The following is a 16,723-nucleotide window of genomic DNA, read 5'->3' on the forward strand; positions in this document are numbered from 1 at the left end:
AGGTAGCCAGGCATAGGTCCCCCCCAGTGTAGGTAGCCAGGCATATGTCCCCCCCCCAGTGTAGGTAGCCAGGCATATGTCCCCCCCAGTGTAGGTAGCCAGGCATAGGTCCCCCCAGTATAGGTAGCCAGGCATAGGTCCCCCCAGTGTAGGTAGCCAGGCATAGGTCCCCCCCAGTGTAGGTAGCCAGGCATAGGTCCCCCCCCAGTGTAGGTAGCCAGGCATAGGGTCCCCCCCAGTGTAGGTAGCCAGGCATAGGTCCCACCAGTATAGGTAACCAGGCATAGGTCCCCCCAGTAAAGGTAGCCAGGCATAGGTCCCCCCCCAGTGTAGGTAGCCAGGCATTGGTCCCCCCCAGTGTAGGTAGCCAGGCATAGGTCCCCCCCCCCCCCAGTGTAGGTAGCCAGGCATAGGTCTCCCCAGTGTAGGTAGCCAGGCATAGGTCCCCCCCAGTGTAGGTAGCCAGGCATAGGTCCCCCCCCCCAGTGTAGGTAGCCAGGCATAGGTCTCCCCAGTGTAGGTAGCCAGGCATAGGTCCCCCCCAGTGTAGGTAGCCAGGCATAGGTCCCCCCCAGTGTAGGTAGCCAGGCATAGGTCCCCCCAGTGTAGGTAGCCAGGCATAGGTCCCCCCAGTATAGGTAGCCAGGCATAGGTCCCCCCAGTATAGGTAGCCAGGCATAGGTCCCCCCAGTGTAGGTAGCCAGGCATAGGTCCCCCCCAGTGTAGGTAGCCAGGCATAGGTCCCCCCCGTATAGGTAGCCAGGCATAGGTCCCCCCAGTGTAGGTAGCCAGGCATAGGTCCCACCAGTATAGGTAGCCAGGCATAGGTCCCCCCAGTATAAGTAGCCAGGCAGGCTCCCCCACAAAAAATAAGTAGGCCGCCCGACCTCACGTAGGCCCGCACCCGACCCCACCCCCCTCATCCATGCACCCGGCAAGCAAGGTCTTCTAGGGCCCCCGGGCACTCCCCCGACATACTGTACCTGACCTGTCGCTTCTTCTTTCGCCCGTCCGTCCACGCCTTCAGCTCTTGCGACGTCCACGCCGGGTCTTCTCCGCGAGAGGGGCAGCGTCAACGTCATCACGCGGCGTGCGGGAGCGACGCGCAGATGGAACGCGAGGTCGGAGGTGGTCGTGATGACGTCACAAGCGGCGCAGGTAATGTATACAAAGCGACGCGTGCGACGAAATGATGCGGCGGGTTGCGCGGATTCGTCGGATTCGAATGCGCGCAAATGGCATGGGGATTTGAATCCACGAATCTCGAATCTTTCTTAAGATTCGATGGATTCGTGGATTCGCCGGATTCGAAGTACCATCCCTAGAATAAAGTATAGGATACTTTTTATTCCCATAACCAAAAAGACAAATACAAATTTCACTGGAAAATGTAAACTGCAGCCATTCTTACACTGTTACACCGGAGGTGTGTTTAGCTTCTAAGGGTACAATGGTTAATTTGCATATATTCAGCAGTGATGCAATGGGAGACATCTCAAGCTCACTCCAACCTGAATTATCGCAAATTCTTTCTGTTTTAAGAAAGCAAACTTTTGTTTTTCTTAACATCTTAGTAAGGGGGCTTTTAGGACCATTGTAGTCCCTTACACACCCCAATGAGTTCTGGGTCACCATGAGCTCGCTGGTTAGTCTGTACCTCTCGGTGTTACAAGCCCTACTGCATAGAGCCAAATTAATTCATGCCATGCACTGATGAGGCTCAAACAATCCAAAACAGTCTGTATGCATATTGGATTATTATGGCTCTGTACAAATTAACAAGCTGACACATCATTGCATTCCAGCGGTTCTGGAGGTGTGTTTAGCTTCTAAGGGTAACAATGGTTAATTTGCATATATTCAGCAGTGATGCACTGGGAGACATCTCAAGCTCACTCCAACCTGAATTATTGCAAATTCTTTCTGTTTTAAGAAAGCAAACTTTTGTTTTTCTTACACTGGTAATGGCAGGGTTCTCAAACTTTGCACAGTTGGTCGTTGGGTTTATTATTCAGAAAAGTGGTTGGAGCCTATAAAAGCCAATCAAAATTCACCTATTGATTTTCAAGGGGAATATTTACATTTCTGCCATTCTTGCACGGTTAATGGCATAAGCCTCAAACCTGTTATAGTTGATCATTGGGTGACTTGGGTTCAATTTCAGAAAGGGGGTGGAGCCTCAAATAGCCAATCAGATTTGTTTAATAAATTTTACTGGAAAAATGTAAACAGCAGCCATTCTTACACTGTTAATGGTAGGGTTCTCAAAGTTTGCACAGTTGGTTACTAGGTGACTGGGATTAATATTCAGAAAAGTGGGTGGAGCCTACAAAAAACAATCAAAAATTACTGATTGATTTTTCAGGGGAATATTTCATTGCTGCCATTCTTGCACTGTTAATGGCACAAGCCTCAAACCTGGTACAGTTGATCATTGCGTGACTGGGGTTTAAATTTATATAAGGGGGTGGAGCCCCAAACAGCCAATCTGATTTGTTTCATTTTAATGCAGGTTATTGATGCCAAAGACCGCAAAGCTCACAAACCTGGTCATTGAGTAATTGCAGCCAACACCAGCCAAATACATAATCGGGCAATGCTGGGTCATCAGTAGGCGGAGACGAATACAAATTTCACTGAGAAAATGTAAACTGCAGAAATTCTTACACTATTAACCACTTCCCAACTGAGGGGTTTTACCCCCTGACCACCAGAGCAATTTTCACCTTTCAGCGCTCCTTCCATTCATTCGTCTATAATTTTATTATTACTTATCGCAATGAAATGAACTATATCTTGTTTTTTTCGCCACCAATTAGGCTTTCTTTAGGTGGGACATTATGCCAAGAATAATTTTATTCTAAATGTGTTTTAATGGGAAAATAGGAAAAAATGTGGGAAAAAAATTATTATTTTTCAGTTTTCGGCCTTTATAGTTTTTAAATAATGCATGCTACTGTAATTAAAACCCATTAAATGTATATGCCTATTTATCCCGGTTATAAAACCGTTTAAATTATGTCCCTATCACAATGTTTGCCGCCAATATTTTAGTTGGAAATAAAGGTGCATTTTTTTCAGTTTTGCGTCCATCCCTAATTACAAGCCCATAGTTTATAAAGTAACAGTGTTATACCCTCTTGACATAAATATTTAAAAAGTTCAGTCCCTAAGGTAACTATTTATGTATTTTTTTTTAATTGTAAATTTTTTTTTTTTTTTTAATTACAAAAAAAAAAAAATTGGGGAGTGTGGGAGGTAAGGAGTTAATTTTTTGTGTAAAACAAGTTTATTTGTGTGTAAAAAATGGTTAGGATGTAGTTTTACTATTTGGCCACAAGATGGCACCATTACCAATTTGTTTCATACGACCTGCAAGCGTCCTTCTGGACTCTTGCAGGAAGTAGAAAGAGGCTGGGACTTTGTTATTTTTTCACAATGATCGGGCTGCTCAGCCGAGCGGCAGCAGATCATTGCGGGGCTGAGATCAACGAACGGGAATGGATTTTCCCGTTCATTGATCTCCGGGCGAGCGGGCGGCGGCGTGTTTACTAGCGGCGGGCGGCGTGTTTACGAGCGGGAGCGCGGACAGCGGCGGGAGTGCGCAGAGTACGGATTTCTCCGTCCCTGGGGGTGAAAGGATGGAAAAAGGGGCGGAGAAATCCGTACGCGCGGGGGTAAAGTGGTTAATGGTAGGGTTCTCAAACTTTGCACAGTTGGTCACTGGGTGACTGGGATTAATATTCAGAAAAGTGGGTGGAGCCTACAAAAGTCAATCAAAATCCACCCATTAATCTTTAAGGGGAATATTTAATTGATGCCATTCTTGCACTGTTAATGGCACAAGCCTCTTGCACTGTTAATCACCTGTACCTGGTACAGTTGGCCATTGGGTGATTGGGATTGAGTAACGGGAGTAATAGAGGCGCCAAACAAGTATAAAATAGATTAAAAACCGTCTAAAAGGAGGGAAATGGGTGGAGAACACATATGTAGGTCAATCTGTGGCCAGAGCGCCTCTATAACCTCTTATAGAGGCGCTCTGGCCACAGATAGACCTACATATGTGTTCTCCTTGTTATATTGCCTGATGAAGCGGGATGTTTGCCCGTGAAACGCGTTGCATCACTATTGGAGAATTGTTTTAATAAATAGAATTATAAATCCTATGGCTATATTAGCCTGGTCATTTGCATCTGGGGGAGTTGAATCCAACCATTTCCCTCCTTTTAGATGGTTTTTAATCTATTTTATACTTGTTTGGCGCCTCTATTACTCCCGTTACTCAATATCTTAGTCCACCCTTGGTGGAGGGGTGTATCCCCATTCTTCCTATCTATAGAGAGCGACTTTTTAGACCTGAGTGGGGTCAGGTTACAATTCTCCCCACCTGCTGTATCAGTGGTTGCCTGTGTGGTAACCCTGACTTGTGAGTATAACTTTTATTTCAATATATTCCCAACTTTTCAAAAAATACTACACCAGATTTGGCTCTCGGTTTCTCTTTCTTGTCCTTCTATTGGGTGATTGGGGTTCAAATTCAGAAAAGGGGTGGAGCCACAGCCAATCAGATTTATTTTATTTCAATGCAAATTATTGATGCTAAAGACCGCAAAGCTCACAAACTTGGTCATTAAGTAATTTTGTGTTAGGGTTAGAAAAAGTGGGCGGAGCTAACACCAGCCAAATACATACCTGGGCAATGCCGAGTCATCGGTGGGCGGAGACAAACACAAATTTCACTGGGAAAATGTAAACTGCAGCCATTCTTACACTAATAATTGTAGGGTTCTAAAACTTTGCACAGTTGGTCACTGGGTGACTGGGATTAATATTCAGAAAAGTGGGTGGAGCCTACAAAAACCAATCACAATTCACCTATTGATTTTCAAGCCAAATATTTAATTGCTGCCATTTTTGCACTGTTAATGGCACAAGCCTCAAACCTGGTACAGTTGATCATTGGGTGACTGGGGTTAAATATTTAGAAAAGGGGTGGGGCCACAAACAGCGAATCAGATGTGTTTCATTTCAATGAAAATTTTTCATGCCAAAGACCACAAATCTCACAAACTTGGTCATTGACTATTGACAATTGTGTGTTAGGGTTAGAAAAAGTGGCCACAGCCAAATACATACCCGGGAAATATTAGTACATCAGTGGGTGGAGAAAAATACAAATTTCACTGCCAGAATGTAAACTGCAGCCATTCTTACACTGTCTGTCAATGGCAGGGTTCTTAAACTTTGCACAGTTGGTCACTGGGTGACTGGGATTAATATTCAGAAAAGTGGGTGGAGCCTACAAAAGCTAATCAAAATTCACCTATTGATTTTCAAAGGAGTGGAGCCACAGCCAATTAGATTTATTTAATTTCAATGCCAATTATTAATGCCAAAGACCCTCACCATCCTCGCACTCACTGAGACATGGCTCACCCCCTCTGACTCTGCCGCAGAGGCTGCCCTCACATACGGGGGGCTTCACCTCAGTCACACCCCCAGACCAGACAACAGGACCGGGGGAGGGGTGGGTCTGCTCCTCTCCCCATCCTGCACATTCCGTGTCCTCACTCCACCTTCCTCCCTACAATTCACATCATTTGAGGCCCACACTATCCGCCTCTACAATCCCCTCCCAGCCATTGTTGCAGTCTTATACCGCCCTCCGGGCTCCACACGACAATTTCTCGACAACCTTGTCTCCTGGCTCCCACACATCCTCTCCTCTGACCTCCCCACCATCATCCTCGGGGATTTCAATATACCCATCAATGAACCCAAGAACTCTGTTGCGACCCGGCTACTCACCATAGCCAACTCACATGGCCTAGTACAACACACCAACGCCCCCACTCACACTGCACGTCACACTCTCGACCTTATATTCACTAAATCCACCACCATTGCAGACCTCGACATCGCACCATTTCCACCCTCAGACCATTACCTTCTCGCCTTCAACCTCCTCACGGAAAGCACCTCCAAACTACCCGCCCACCCACCTGGTCGATGGCAGCGAGACCTACGCAAGCTCAACCCTGGCGTCCTTGCTGACTCCCTCCATGGCCTATCCTCCACTCTCCCCACCCTAACCTGTCCTAATCTTGCTGCAGCTCAGTATCACCAAATTCTCTCATCAGCCCTAGAGAAAGCTGCTCCACCAATATTCCGCCGCAACCGACCCCCTAACCCCCAGCCCTGGCGCACTACCCATACTCGCAACCTCCAGAGGGAAACACGCGCCACTGAACGAAAATGGCGGAAAACTCGACTAAACCAGGATTTCCTACAGTACAAAGACTAACCTGCAACAGTTCCACACTGCCCTTGCTCATGCGAAGCAGGAATACTTTACCAAGCTTATCGGAGCACAAGCTTCCAATCCCCGGCGTCTTTTTAGCACCTTCAACTCCCTGCTTAAACCCACCCCCCCACCTTCTGTTTCCTCCCTCTCTGCCACAGATTTAGGCACCCACTTCACCAACAAAATAGTCTCCATCCGTCAGGAAATATCCAATCTTCAATCTTCACCTCCCACCCGCTCACAACCTACTCCTTCTCCACCCTATCCTCCCCTCACCTCCTTCACTCCTACTACCACTGAGGAGGTCAACCACCTACTGCAGACTTCCCATACCACTACCTCCCCCCTTGACCCTATCCCTTCTGATCTACTTCAGCCTCACTTCACGGATCTGGCCCCAGTCCTCACTACCATGTTTAACCTCTCCCTATCCACAGGCACCTTCCCCTCAGACTTCAAGCAGGCCACTGTACTGCCTCTGCTCAAGAAACCCTCCCTCGACCCCTCGCTACCCTCCAACTACCGCCCGATCTCCCTCCTCCCCTTCGCCTCAAAACTCCTTGAGCGTCTGGTTCACAAACGCCTGACCCAGTACCTCAATGCCAACTCACTACTAGACCCACTGCAATCTGGATTTCGGCCTGCCCACTCAACCGAAACGGCTCTCACCAAAGTGGTCAATGACCTTGCCTTAGCTAAAGCTGAAGGTAAATACACCATTCTCCTCCTCCTTGACCTTTCAGCAGCTTTTGATACAGTAGATCATCCCCTACTCCTCCAGTCCCTCCAATCCATGGGCATTCATGATCTCGCCCTGACCTGGCTTTCATCCTACCTCTCCAACCGCTCCTTCACGACCTCCTTCAATGAGTCCTCGTCCACCCCCAACCACCTCTCAGTGGGAGTCCCCCAAGGCTCAGTCCTTGGCCCCCTACTGTTCTCCCTATACACATCCTCCATTGGCAAGGTTATCTCCTCCATGGGTTTTAACTATCATCTGTATGCAGATGACACCCAAATCTATCTCCACACCCCTGACCTATTCACCACTACCATGGACAAGGTCTCCTCCTGCCTATCTGCCATATCCTCCTGGATGTCCGCTAGGTTCCTAAAACTAAATCTAGACAAAACGGAATTTATGATCTTCCCACCCCGGTCATCCCTGGACCTCCCAGATGTGCAGGTCACTGTTAACCACACTACTATTCACCCTACCTCTCAAGCCCGCTGTCTGGGTGTCACCCTGGACTCCGCACTCTCCTTCACTCCCCACATCCAAAACCTCACAAAGTCCTGCAACTTCCACCTTCGTAACATCTGTAAGATTTGCCCTTTCCTGACCCCTGCCACCACCAAACTCCTCATCCATGCCCTCATAATTTCCCGCCTCGACTACTGCAATGCCCTTCTGTCTGGACTCCCTAAGACCCGAATAGCCCCACTGCAGTCCATCATGAATGCGGCTGCCAGAATTATCCACTCCTCCCATCGCTCCACCAGGGCGGCTCCCCTCTGTGAATCCCTCCACTGGCTTCCTATCCAGTCCAGAATCAGATTCAAGATATTGTGTCTGACCTACAAATCCATCCACAAAACCTGTCCAACCTACATTTCTGATCTTACTCAGAGATACACACCAAGCCGCTCACTCCGCTCCTCCAATGAACTTCGCCTGACCGTCCCCCGCATCACCCAGTTCCATGCACGCCTCCAAGACTTCTCAAGAGCCGCTCCGACACTATGGAACTCCCTACCTCCACCCATTAGGGCAGCCCCCTCCTTCAACACCTTCAAGAAGGCCCTCAAAACTCACCTTTTCACTCTTGCCTACCACCCCTCACAATTGCTCTAAACCCACAGCCGAACTCTGGTCCCCTACCTCTCGTGTCCCTACCTCTTCCTCTAGATTGTAAGCCTTTGGGCAGGGTCCTCACTCCTTTTGTGTCCTACCTGATCATGCACCTCTATTACTGTGCACCCATGCTATGCATTTGAGTGAACCTAACTTGCCTAACTCCATGCTCCCATCCAGTGACTGACTAAGCATTACCTTGTACTCATACTGTGCTGTGTGATCTGGTTTTCTTGTATTCCTGTATTGTCATATTGCTGTTTGTCACCCCTAAATATTGTCTGTAACCTAAATTAATGTCCAGCGCTGCGTAATATGTTGGCGCTTTATAAATACAACAAATAAATAAATAAAGCTCACAAACTAGGTCATCATTGAGTAATTGGCTATCATTCATAAAGCATTTCCGCATGCGGAAATGCTTAAAACAGCTGACTTTACCGACCAGTTAGCAAAGTCAGCATTCATAAAGGCTCTTTCCGCATGGAAAAATGACACTACCGAGCAGAGTGATAAATCACCGCCTTGTGCGGTGATTATCGGTACAAATGTAGCAAAATGTTCATTCATAAAGATCACCGCAAGCGGTGTGAGGTCGGGAAGTACCGCTCCCTCTGATGTGGCGATACCAATGTAAGTGAATGGAGACACACAGACCTCCCAGGCAGCTGCAGCAGAGCGGAACACGGAGAAATGTATCAACTCGACAGCTTCCGTGTCTCCGCAAGCCTACCGCCTGCCTACCGCCAGCTTAGTTCGGGGAATCTCCGCACTACTTCCGCACATGGATACTTTTTTATGAATGCCCACCCAGAAGTCTAAAAATCCGCCAGCGGTGTTTTCCCGCACTGATTCTCTTTACGACAGCCTGTTCATGAATGATAGCCAATGTGTGTTAGGATTAGAAAAAGTGGGCAGAGCTAACACTAGCCAATTACATACCCGGGCAACGCCGGGCGACAAGCTAGTGATGAATAAAATGTAGAACAGATTGCAAGGTGAAATTAAATAAATTCCAAGACACAAAAGGGTGAGAGAGCCCTGCCCTTGAAAGCTTACAATAATACAACATAGTCCTTCTCAGAAAGTCCTACTCCTGTGGCCAAGCTGCTGCAATCTGAATTCCTGTTTTTAAGAAGAACTAAGAACTACCTCTAAACTGCCTTCATGAGATAACTTCAAAATACTTTCAGAAAATATATTGTTGAGTTAAATTAATTTTTATGGCTTATGGCGACACACATGGAAGAATGAAGAAATATTTATGTATATATGATTCTTCTAATTAACACGCCATAGATGTCAGTGGTGGGGGGGGGGGCTGGTACAGATCCAGTATGCCATCCACTAACCCTCTGTGCTACTCCTTTACCTGGAAGCTACCGTATATACTCGCATATAAGCCGACCCGCATATAAGCCGACCCCCCAACTTTTACCTAAAAAAACAGGGAAAAATGATTGACCCCCATATAAGCCGGGGGTAGGAAATGCTGGATTGGTGCAGGCCGCGTGATCCCCCCAGTGTGTCCCAGTATAGCTAGTATAGTGCCCAGTATGGGTAGGTAGTGCCTCAGTATAGCTAGTATAGTGCCCAGTATGGGTAGGTAGTGCCCCAGTATAGCTAGTATAGTGCCCAGTATAGCTAGTGTAGTGCCCCAGTATAGCTAGTATAGTGCCCAGTATAGCTAGTATAGTGCCCAGTTTAGCCAGTAAAGTGCCCAGTATAGCTAGTAAACTGCCCAGTATAGCCAGTAAAGTGTCCAGTATAGCCAGTATAGTGCCCAGTATAGCCAGTATAGTGCCCAGTATAGCCAGTATAGTGCCCAGTATAGCCAGTATAATGCCCAGTATAGCTAGTAAATGGCCCAGTATAGCCAGTAAAGTGCCCAGTATAGCCAGTATAGTGCCCAGTATAGCCAGTATAGTGCCCAGTTTAGCCAGTATAGTGCCCAGTATAGCCAGTAGAATGCCCAGTATAGCCAGTATAATGCCCAGTATAGCTAGTAAAGTGTCCAGTATAGCAAGTATAATGCCCAGTATAGCTAGTAAACTGCCCAGTATAGCCAGTAAAGTGTCCAGTATAGCAAGTATAGTGCCCAGTTTAGCCAGTATAGTGCCCAGTTTAGTGATCCCCGTCCGCCCGCAGCTCCCTCCGCGGCCGCCGCTGCTATTACCTCTTCAGCCGGCGGCCGCTTCCTCTACTGCGGGTGCCCCTCTCGCTCTGCTCGCCGTCTATCACAGCAGCGCGCCTCGGCGCTGCTGCTGTGACGAGGCAGGAGAGAGCGGTTCCCCTGGTAACGGCGACGCCGTATATAGACGGCGAGCAGAGCGAGAGGGGCACCCGCAGTAGAGGAAGCGGCCGCCGGCTGAAGAGGTAATAGCAGCCACGGAGGGAGGGGGCGGGCGGGGGGCGCCGCGGACCACCACCACCACAATAGAGACTCGCATACAAGCCGACCCCCCAACTTTTGACCCCCTTTTTGGGGGTCAAAAATTCGGCTTGTATGCGAGTATATACTATTTGTATGTATAATAAGTGGTGACATGTTCGCCCTTTTTGTTAACCTATGCATTGTACATAGCACGGTTTTTATCACCATTATGGTTTAGCACAGGTTAATGCACATAACACAGTATGGCAGTAACAAAGTCCCCCTCCCCCATTGCTAGAATACAGGAGGATCACAGTCCATCTGTCATATGACCTCTCCTTCACCATGGAAATTAAAGCACTTTGTATTTTTTAATTTAAATAAACATAAAGATCAATTAGGGAAGCTGAGGGAGGCATTCTCCAGACTTCGTTTAGCTGAGCTTTGAGTTCAGCATTAAAACCTTGCAAGCACATTAATCCAGGTGTTTAGTTTCTGAAATCTGCTAACGTGTAAACTGGTCATTATTCCAGCTTTAGAAATGAAGATAACACTGGTAGTGAATAATATTTGGGGATCCAAGGGGATCTATGGGGTAATGTCTATTCCAGGTGATTTTTTTTTTTTCAGTAAACCAAATTTTTAAATGCCAGAGTTTTGTTTAAAATTGGACTTCTACTTTAAAGAAACAGAGATGCTCACCAGCTTGAAGCCCAATAAAAAAAAAAATCTCTGGAGTTGGAAAGTGATGAATCTTTTTAAAGCGAAAGTCTGTTATTTCCAATATTGAAAGCTAAAGTCCTGTGTGAAAAAGCCTTACATGTGTTGGAAAAGACAGAACCGACTGTGGGCAATGTATGCTGCCATTGAAGAGTTTTGGGTGAATACTTTACACTGCTAAACCCAGGGCCGTTGCTAGCCCCAAAGATCAGTGGCATGTGCCCCAGATTTATTCTTGGGTGCCCCGAATGCCCCCCAGGCAGAGTCAGCTGTGGTGCCTCAATGGCGGGAATGCTGGGAGCTGTGGTGCAGCAATTGGGAGTATGCTTGGTGCTGTGGTGCCTCTATGTAGGCATATTGGGTGCTGTGATGCCTTTATGGGGGCATGCAGGGAGCTGTGGTTCTTCTATGGGGCATGCTGGGAGTTGTGGTGCCTCAATGGGAGGCCCATGGGAGCATGGGAGGGGGCCACTAGAAGGTCAGGGACTGCTATGGGGTAACTGCCAGACAACCTGGCAGCAGGCCAGCCCACCCAGCAGAAAGCCAAACCAGCCAGCACAGAAGCCAGGTAACTCTGCCTAGTTATGTTTAATTGACACTGCCTATTTATGTGATATGCTGCATTTTTTTTTTGTATTAATGGAGAGGGGGCTTCATCCAACATTTTGCTGGACAGGCCTACCGTACTTTGACCACTGTTAATTTTATGTGAGTTTGGCTCCACCCATGACCACACCCACATTCTAGTGCATGCCACACCCATTTTCCATCTAGAGGCCCACAATTGCCCCGGATCGCTTAGGATCCTTACAACGCCCCTGGCTAAACCCCTAAATTCTAAGGTGTTGGACTGTTCACTCTGTTCCATCCATCCAGCAGAATCTTTATGAGCTGGAAAGCAGACTATGGACCATTAGTGCGAAACAATGGCAGGGTTCAGGGGCATAACTACAGAGAAGCAGCCCCTGCGACCACAGCTAGGTTTAGTGCTGAAGGTAAGCTAACTTCAATTTGTCACTGATAGCGTTAACAACCCTGATAAATGTACCTGAAAGGCCTCTTTCACAGATGGTCATAAGGTAACCATAGATATGATACTTTGGTTAAAGTGACCGTCTGCTCCCCAGATGATTTGTTACACTTCATAAAATATAGATTTCAGCAAGAAACCACTGAGACAGGTTTACTTTAAAGGATCTGTGTAGAAACCATTTTTAAAGGACATCAGTCACGAAAAAGCTGAAACCTAAAACTTTATTCATTGGTGAGTAATAAAATAGTGTATTAGGCAGTGTTATGGCTACTGTAAATGACTCCCTATTTTGCAAATAAATGCCTTATAAAGACATGGAAATCCAGTTTGACTGACCTGGGTTAAACTAAGTACATAAATTTCACTTGCACAGCTTTATTCAATTCTCTCAGTAATGGAGTAAGATGAAATTGGGCACTAGGCAAGATAGTAGTTTTTGCTCACCGCTGATGGACAACTGGCTTTTCTAGTAAGATTTAGTGGGGGCACTCATCCACCAGGCCCCTAATATTCTTTCTCCTGGTCCTAGGTTTGCCTTGCGGATGATCCAGCTCTGAGTTCTTATGGCCAATACTCACGGGCTTCAATTGTCGCTGCAACACGCGGGGCACGCATGTTGCGGCGACAGGTCGCCCGTGAGTATGCGCCGTCGCACGGGCGCGCACCCCAAACTGTCACCCGTCGCTGATGTCGCCAGGCGATTGGTGCGGTCAATCGCCACTCCGCCGCAACTGTCGCTAGTCCGCGTGAGTACGCGGACTAGCGACAGCAACCTCAATTGAGGTATGCGGAGCTTCCGGCAGAGGGAGGAGGAACGTCGGCGACAGCTTCCGTCGCGCCGCTGGTCCCTCTTCCGCGTGTGTACGCGGAGGGACCTGGCGAGGAGCTGTCGCCGGCCTGTCGCCCACACGCTCACGTTTGCTGGCGACAGGCCACTTTTGCAGCCCGTGAGTACGGGCCATTAGAATAACATTCCTTCACACTTAGTTTAACCCTAGTTCGTGCTCCTTCCCGTGCCCTGGCCATTAGAAGTGTCTGTAAAGCTGTTCCCTCTTGAGCTGAGAACGGACATTCTTTGTCCTTTCTCTGCTCATCACGAAATGGACAGTGAACAGCCTTTATTTTATATATAGGAGCTGTTCACTCTTGTCAGTCTGCAACAGATCCGTGAGATCCATTGTGGTAAGTGGACTGTACAGTCCCCGATAATACCAGGCCAAGCAGATGAGTGGCCCCAATATAGCTTATGGGGGTTACACATCTGCCTCGGACTACAACCAGATCACAGGGAACCGTGTTCCCTACTGATTTAGTGTGAACCAGGACTCGTGATCTGCCAGTCTAAATATCATAATTATTAAACTAAATTTAAATTTAAAAAGTGCGTACATTTAAGTAAACCTAACACTATTCAATATAATACATCATTAGTCTTATTTTTTTACTTTTTTACGACTGATGTTCTTTAAATGAGTTTCTTAAAGAATCCTGCTGTGTAACCTCTATGCTTCCCATAGTCTGTTAGTAAATGTAACCATTTATTTCCAATGTGGGTTTAAAGAATTGTTAAAATTCCATATTCCCTGATGGTTTTGAAGGAAATTGGCAATAGTTCTAGTAGGATAAAAGCTAAGCATAGTTATTTTAGGTTTGTAAATGCTGAGATACTTTTGTTTTTAATGAGACAGTAGTGGTATTTTCCTAGTTTTCTTTTGTGGCAATTCTGATGTTTCAGATGAAGAAGTAATTGTACATTTGGCAAAATAAATAACAGTTTGAAGTTGTAGATTAAAAAGCAGCTGTATGTAACTGAACATTATATGATATTGTGCTGTGAAGAGACACCATGCAGTGCAGATATATTTGGTAACTGTTTTAATCCTTTGCTTCTGTTCATAGCTCTGGTGTCCTTACTGAATCCCTGCCCCGCACACGGAACCTGCAATGATAACGGTACAGACTGCACAGTTCCCGCATACCCATCCTGTCGGGACAGCAGCACTTTTAGCAAGTTCCTTTTGGATCTCTTCAAGTTGACTATTGGAATGGGTGATTTAGAAATGATAACCAGTGCTAAATACCCAGCTGTCTTCATTATCCTCCTGGTGACCTACATTATCCTCACTTTTGTCCTACTGCTTAACATGTTAATCGCTTTAATGGGGGAAACGGTTGGCCAAGTATCCAAAGAGAGCAAGCAGATCTGGAAATTGCAGGTAACAGCATGGTCCAATGTTCTAGACCAGTTACTCCCAAAATTATTACAGCATGTACCTCTTTATTAATGACAGTGTTGGCCAAGTGTTCCCTGTTGAGAGTACAATCATCTCAAGTACCCCTTGACTCATACATATTGCTTAGAAGTATTTTATAATTCTATATTAACACTTTTCAAACATACCTTGATGCTTTTAATTAACTATACATTCTTATTCGGGTGGTTTATAATTTTATTTTCATCTTAAATCTTAGTGTATTAAATATGACTATGAGTTCAACTAAAGTACCCCCTGGGATACACGTACATTGTGTTGAGAACCTAGGTTCTAGACAGTTTAAAGTGCCTCTGGAACAAAAACATATACTGACCAAAGCAGAGACATGAGTGCGCTGTACTGGGCCTACCCAGTAAACTTGAGCCTGGCTCTGGGCTACTGCACAGGCATGGCCATGCTCGTGCGGGTGCAGCAGGGCTGTGCTCGTGCCAGAAGAGTAGTGTGGTAGATGTTCCACAAGAGTAGTGTGGTAGAGGGTCCCGAGGGGTGGCGGAGAACCAGAGGACATCATGGGAAGTCTCTGGAGGATCCCCCTCTTTTCGGTAAATATTTGATTTTTCACCTAAGGTTCACCTTGGGTTTGCTTTAAAAGAAATCAGGAAAAATGGTTGTTTGTTTGCGCAGTACCACAGCTGAAGATTTACAGTGTTTTATATCTGGGAAACGTCTTGGGGCCCGTTTCCACTTGTGCGGTGGGAATCGCCGCGTAAAAAATTTGCATGCGGTTGTATGCAATTTTTTATGTAAATTCGCATACAATTTCGCATGGATGACTATGTATGCGAATTTAACCATGGCAGTGCCTGTGTGGTTTTCCATTGTTTCTATGCGAAGTCGTATGCGAATTCGCATGAAAATTCGCATACCAAAACCGCATGCGAATTTCCTATTTAACATTGTATGCGAATCGCATAGCGGTATGCGGTATGTGAATTTTGATGACTCTGCCGTGCAGATTTTTTCTGCACAGAAAAACACTCCGAAATCCTGAGAAGTGGAAACAGTCTCATCCACTTGTATTGTCCATGCGAATCTGCATGCAGGAAACGCATGCAGATTCGCTCTAGTGGAAATGGGCCCTTAGAAGTTTGATTTGAAAAGAGCAAGATACCCATTGAAATATGTTTTATTTTCAAGAAGTAAACTTTTATAAATGTGAGAAAGTGGGAGGAGGGTCACTTTAATGTTAGCAAAGCAAGGTTTATTTACCACTGACTTTTCAGCAATTATATGTATTCTTGGCCTGTCACTTCATAGTTCTTCTGAAAATACATGTATATTGTTTAACTATTTTCCAGTGGGCTACCACCATCCTGGATATAGAAAGATCATTTCCTGTTTTTATCCGGAAAGCATTTCGTTCAGGAGAGATGGTGACTGTTGGAAAGAATTCTGATGGGACTCCAGATAGGCGCTGGTGTTTCAGGTAACATATGGCAACATTGAATGAGTTCCTATTTGGGGGTTATGTATCTAGGGAAAAAAAACATTTAAAAAAAAAAACCCTTTCTCTGCAATCTGAAGCAAATCTGAAGGCACAGCCTAAGTTGTTATATGGGATGAGATGAGACCCCTACAGTTGGCAGGACTCAGTATTCCAGGTAATGTTTTTAAAGGTTGGTTTATGTGATAGTCTCCCTAGCAACAGATTCTGTTAGCTGTGTGGTTGGAGCTGTGCGTTGCAGCAGGCCAAAGTTGTTTAACAAATCAGGAGTCTATTCAGCAGGTTATTATTGCTGATGCATTTTCCTAGAAAGCCGTAGTAAAGGACCACTACAGAACTGACAGGTTTTAGACTAGTCCATCTCCTCATGGGGGATTCTCAGGCATACATATGTTATGGCGCCGGTGAGTCAGACGCACAGCGAGCCGCATGACCGCTCTCCCTGCTGCTGCTAAACTCCCTGGCGTAGTTAAATACTATTCCCCCTCCGAGTTGTAGCCACTCGGAGGGAGGTGAAATTCAGGGTCTGGCAGTCGCCGGATCCCCGCATTACTGTTGTGCGGGGCGCGGATCATAGCATTGCTGCTATGACTGTGCTCAGCTTCAGTGCCCTGCACCGAGGTTACCTGCTTCAATTCCCAGGGGTTTCCTTGTTTTCAAAAGCGTTTATTGAAAGGCAGTTGCACACTCTTTTGGAAGCTAGCAACTGCCGTT

The 16,723-nt window shown here is 46.4% G+C and overlaps 1 protein-coding gene across 2 annotated transcripts in view; it reads left to right on the forward strand.

The window, feature by feature from the left end:
* The window catches only part of TRPV4 (transient receptor potential cation channel subfamily V member 4), a 142,894-nt gene that overhangs the window by 111,502 nt on the left and 14,669 nt on the right, over positions 1-16,723 (forward strand). For both annotated transcript variants that reach the window (XM_068239279.1, XM_068239290.1), the window contains 2 exons: positions 14,189-14,505; positions 15,864-15,991. In XM_068239279.1, the coding sequence (XP_068095380.1) occupies positions 14,189-14,505; positions 15,864-15,991 (445 nt within the window). The remainder of the gene's footprint in view (positions 1-14,188; positions 14,506-15,863; positions 15,992-16,723) is intronic.

This window comes from Hyperolius riggenbachi, chromosome 1 (assembly GCF_040937935.1).
Source record: "Hyperolius riggenbachi isolate aHypRig1 chromosome 1, aHypRig1.pri, whole genome shotgun sequence".
Taxonomy (NCBI): Eukaryota; Metazoa; Chordata; class Amphibia; order Anura; family Hyperoliidae; genus Hyperolius; species Hyperolius riggenbachi.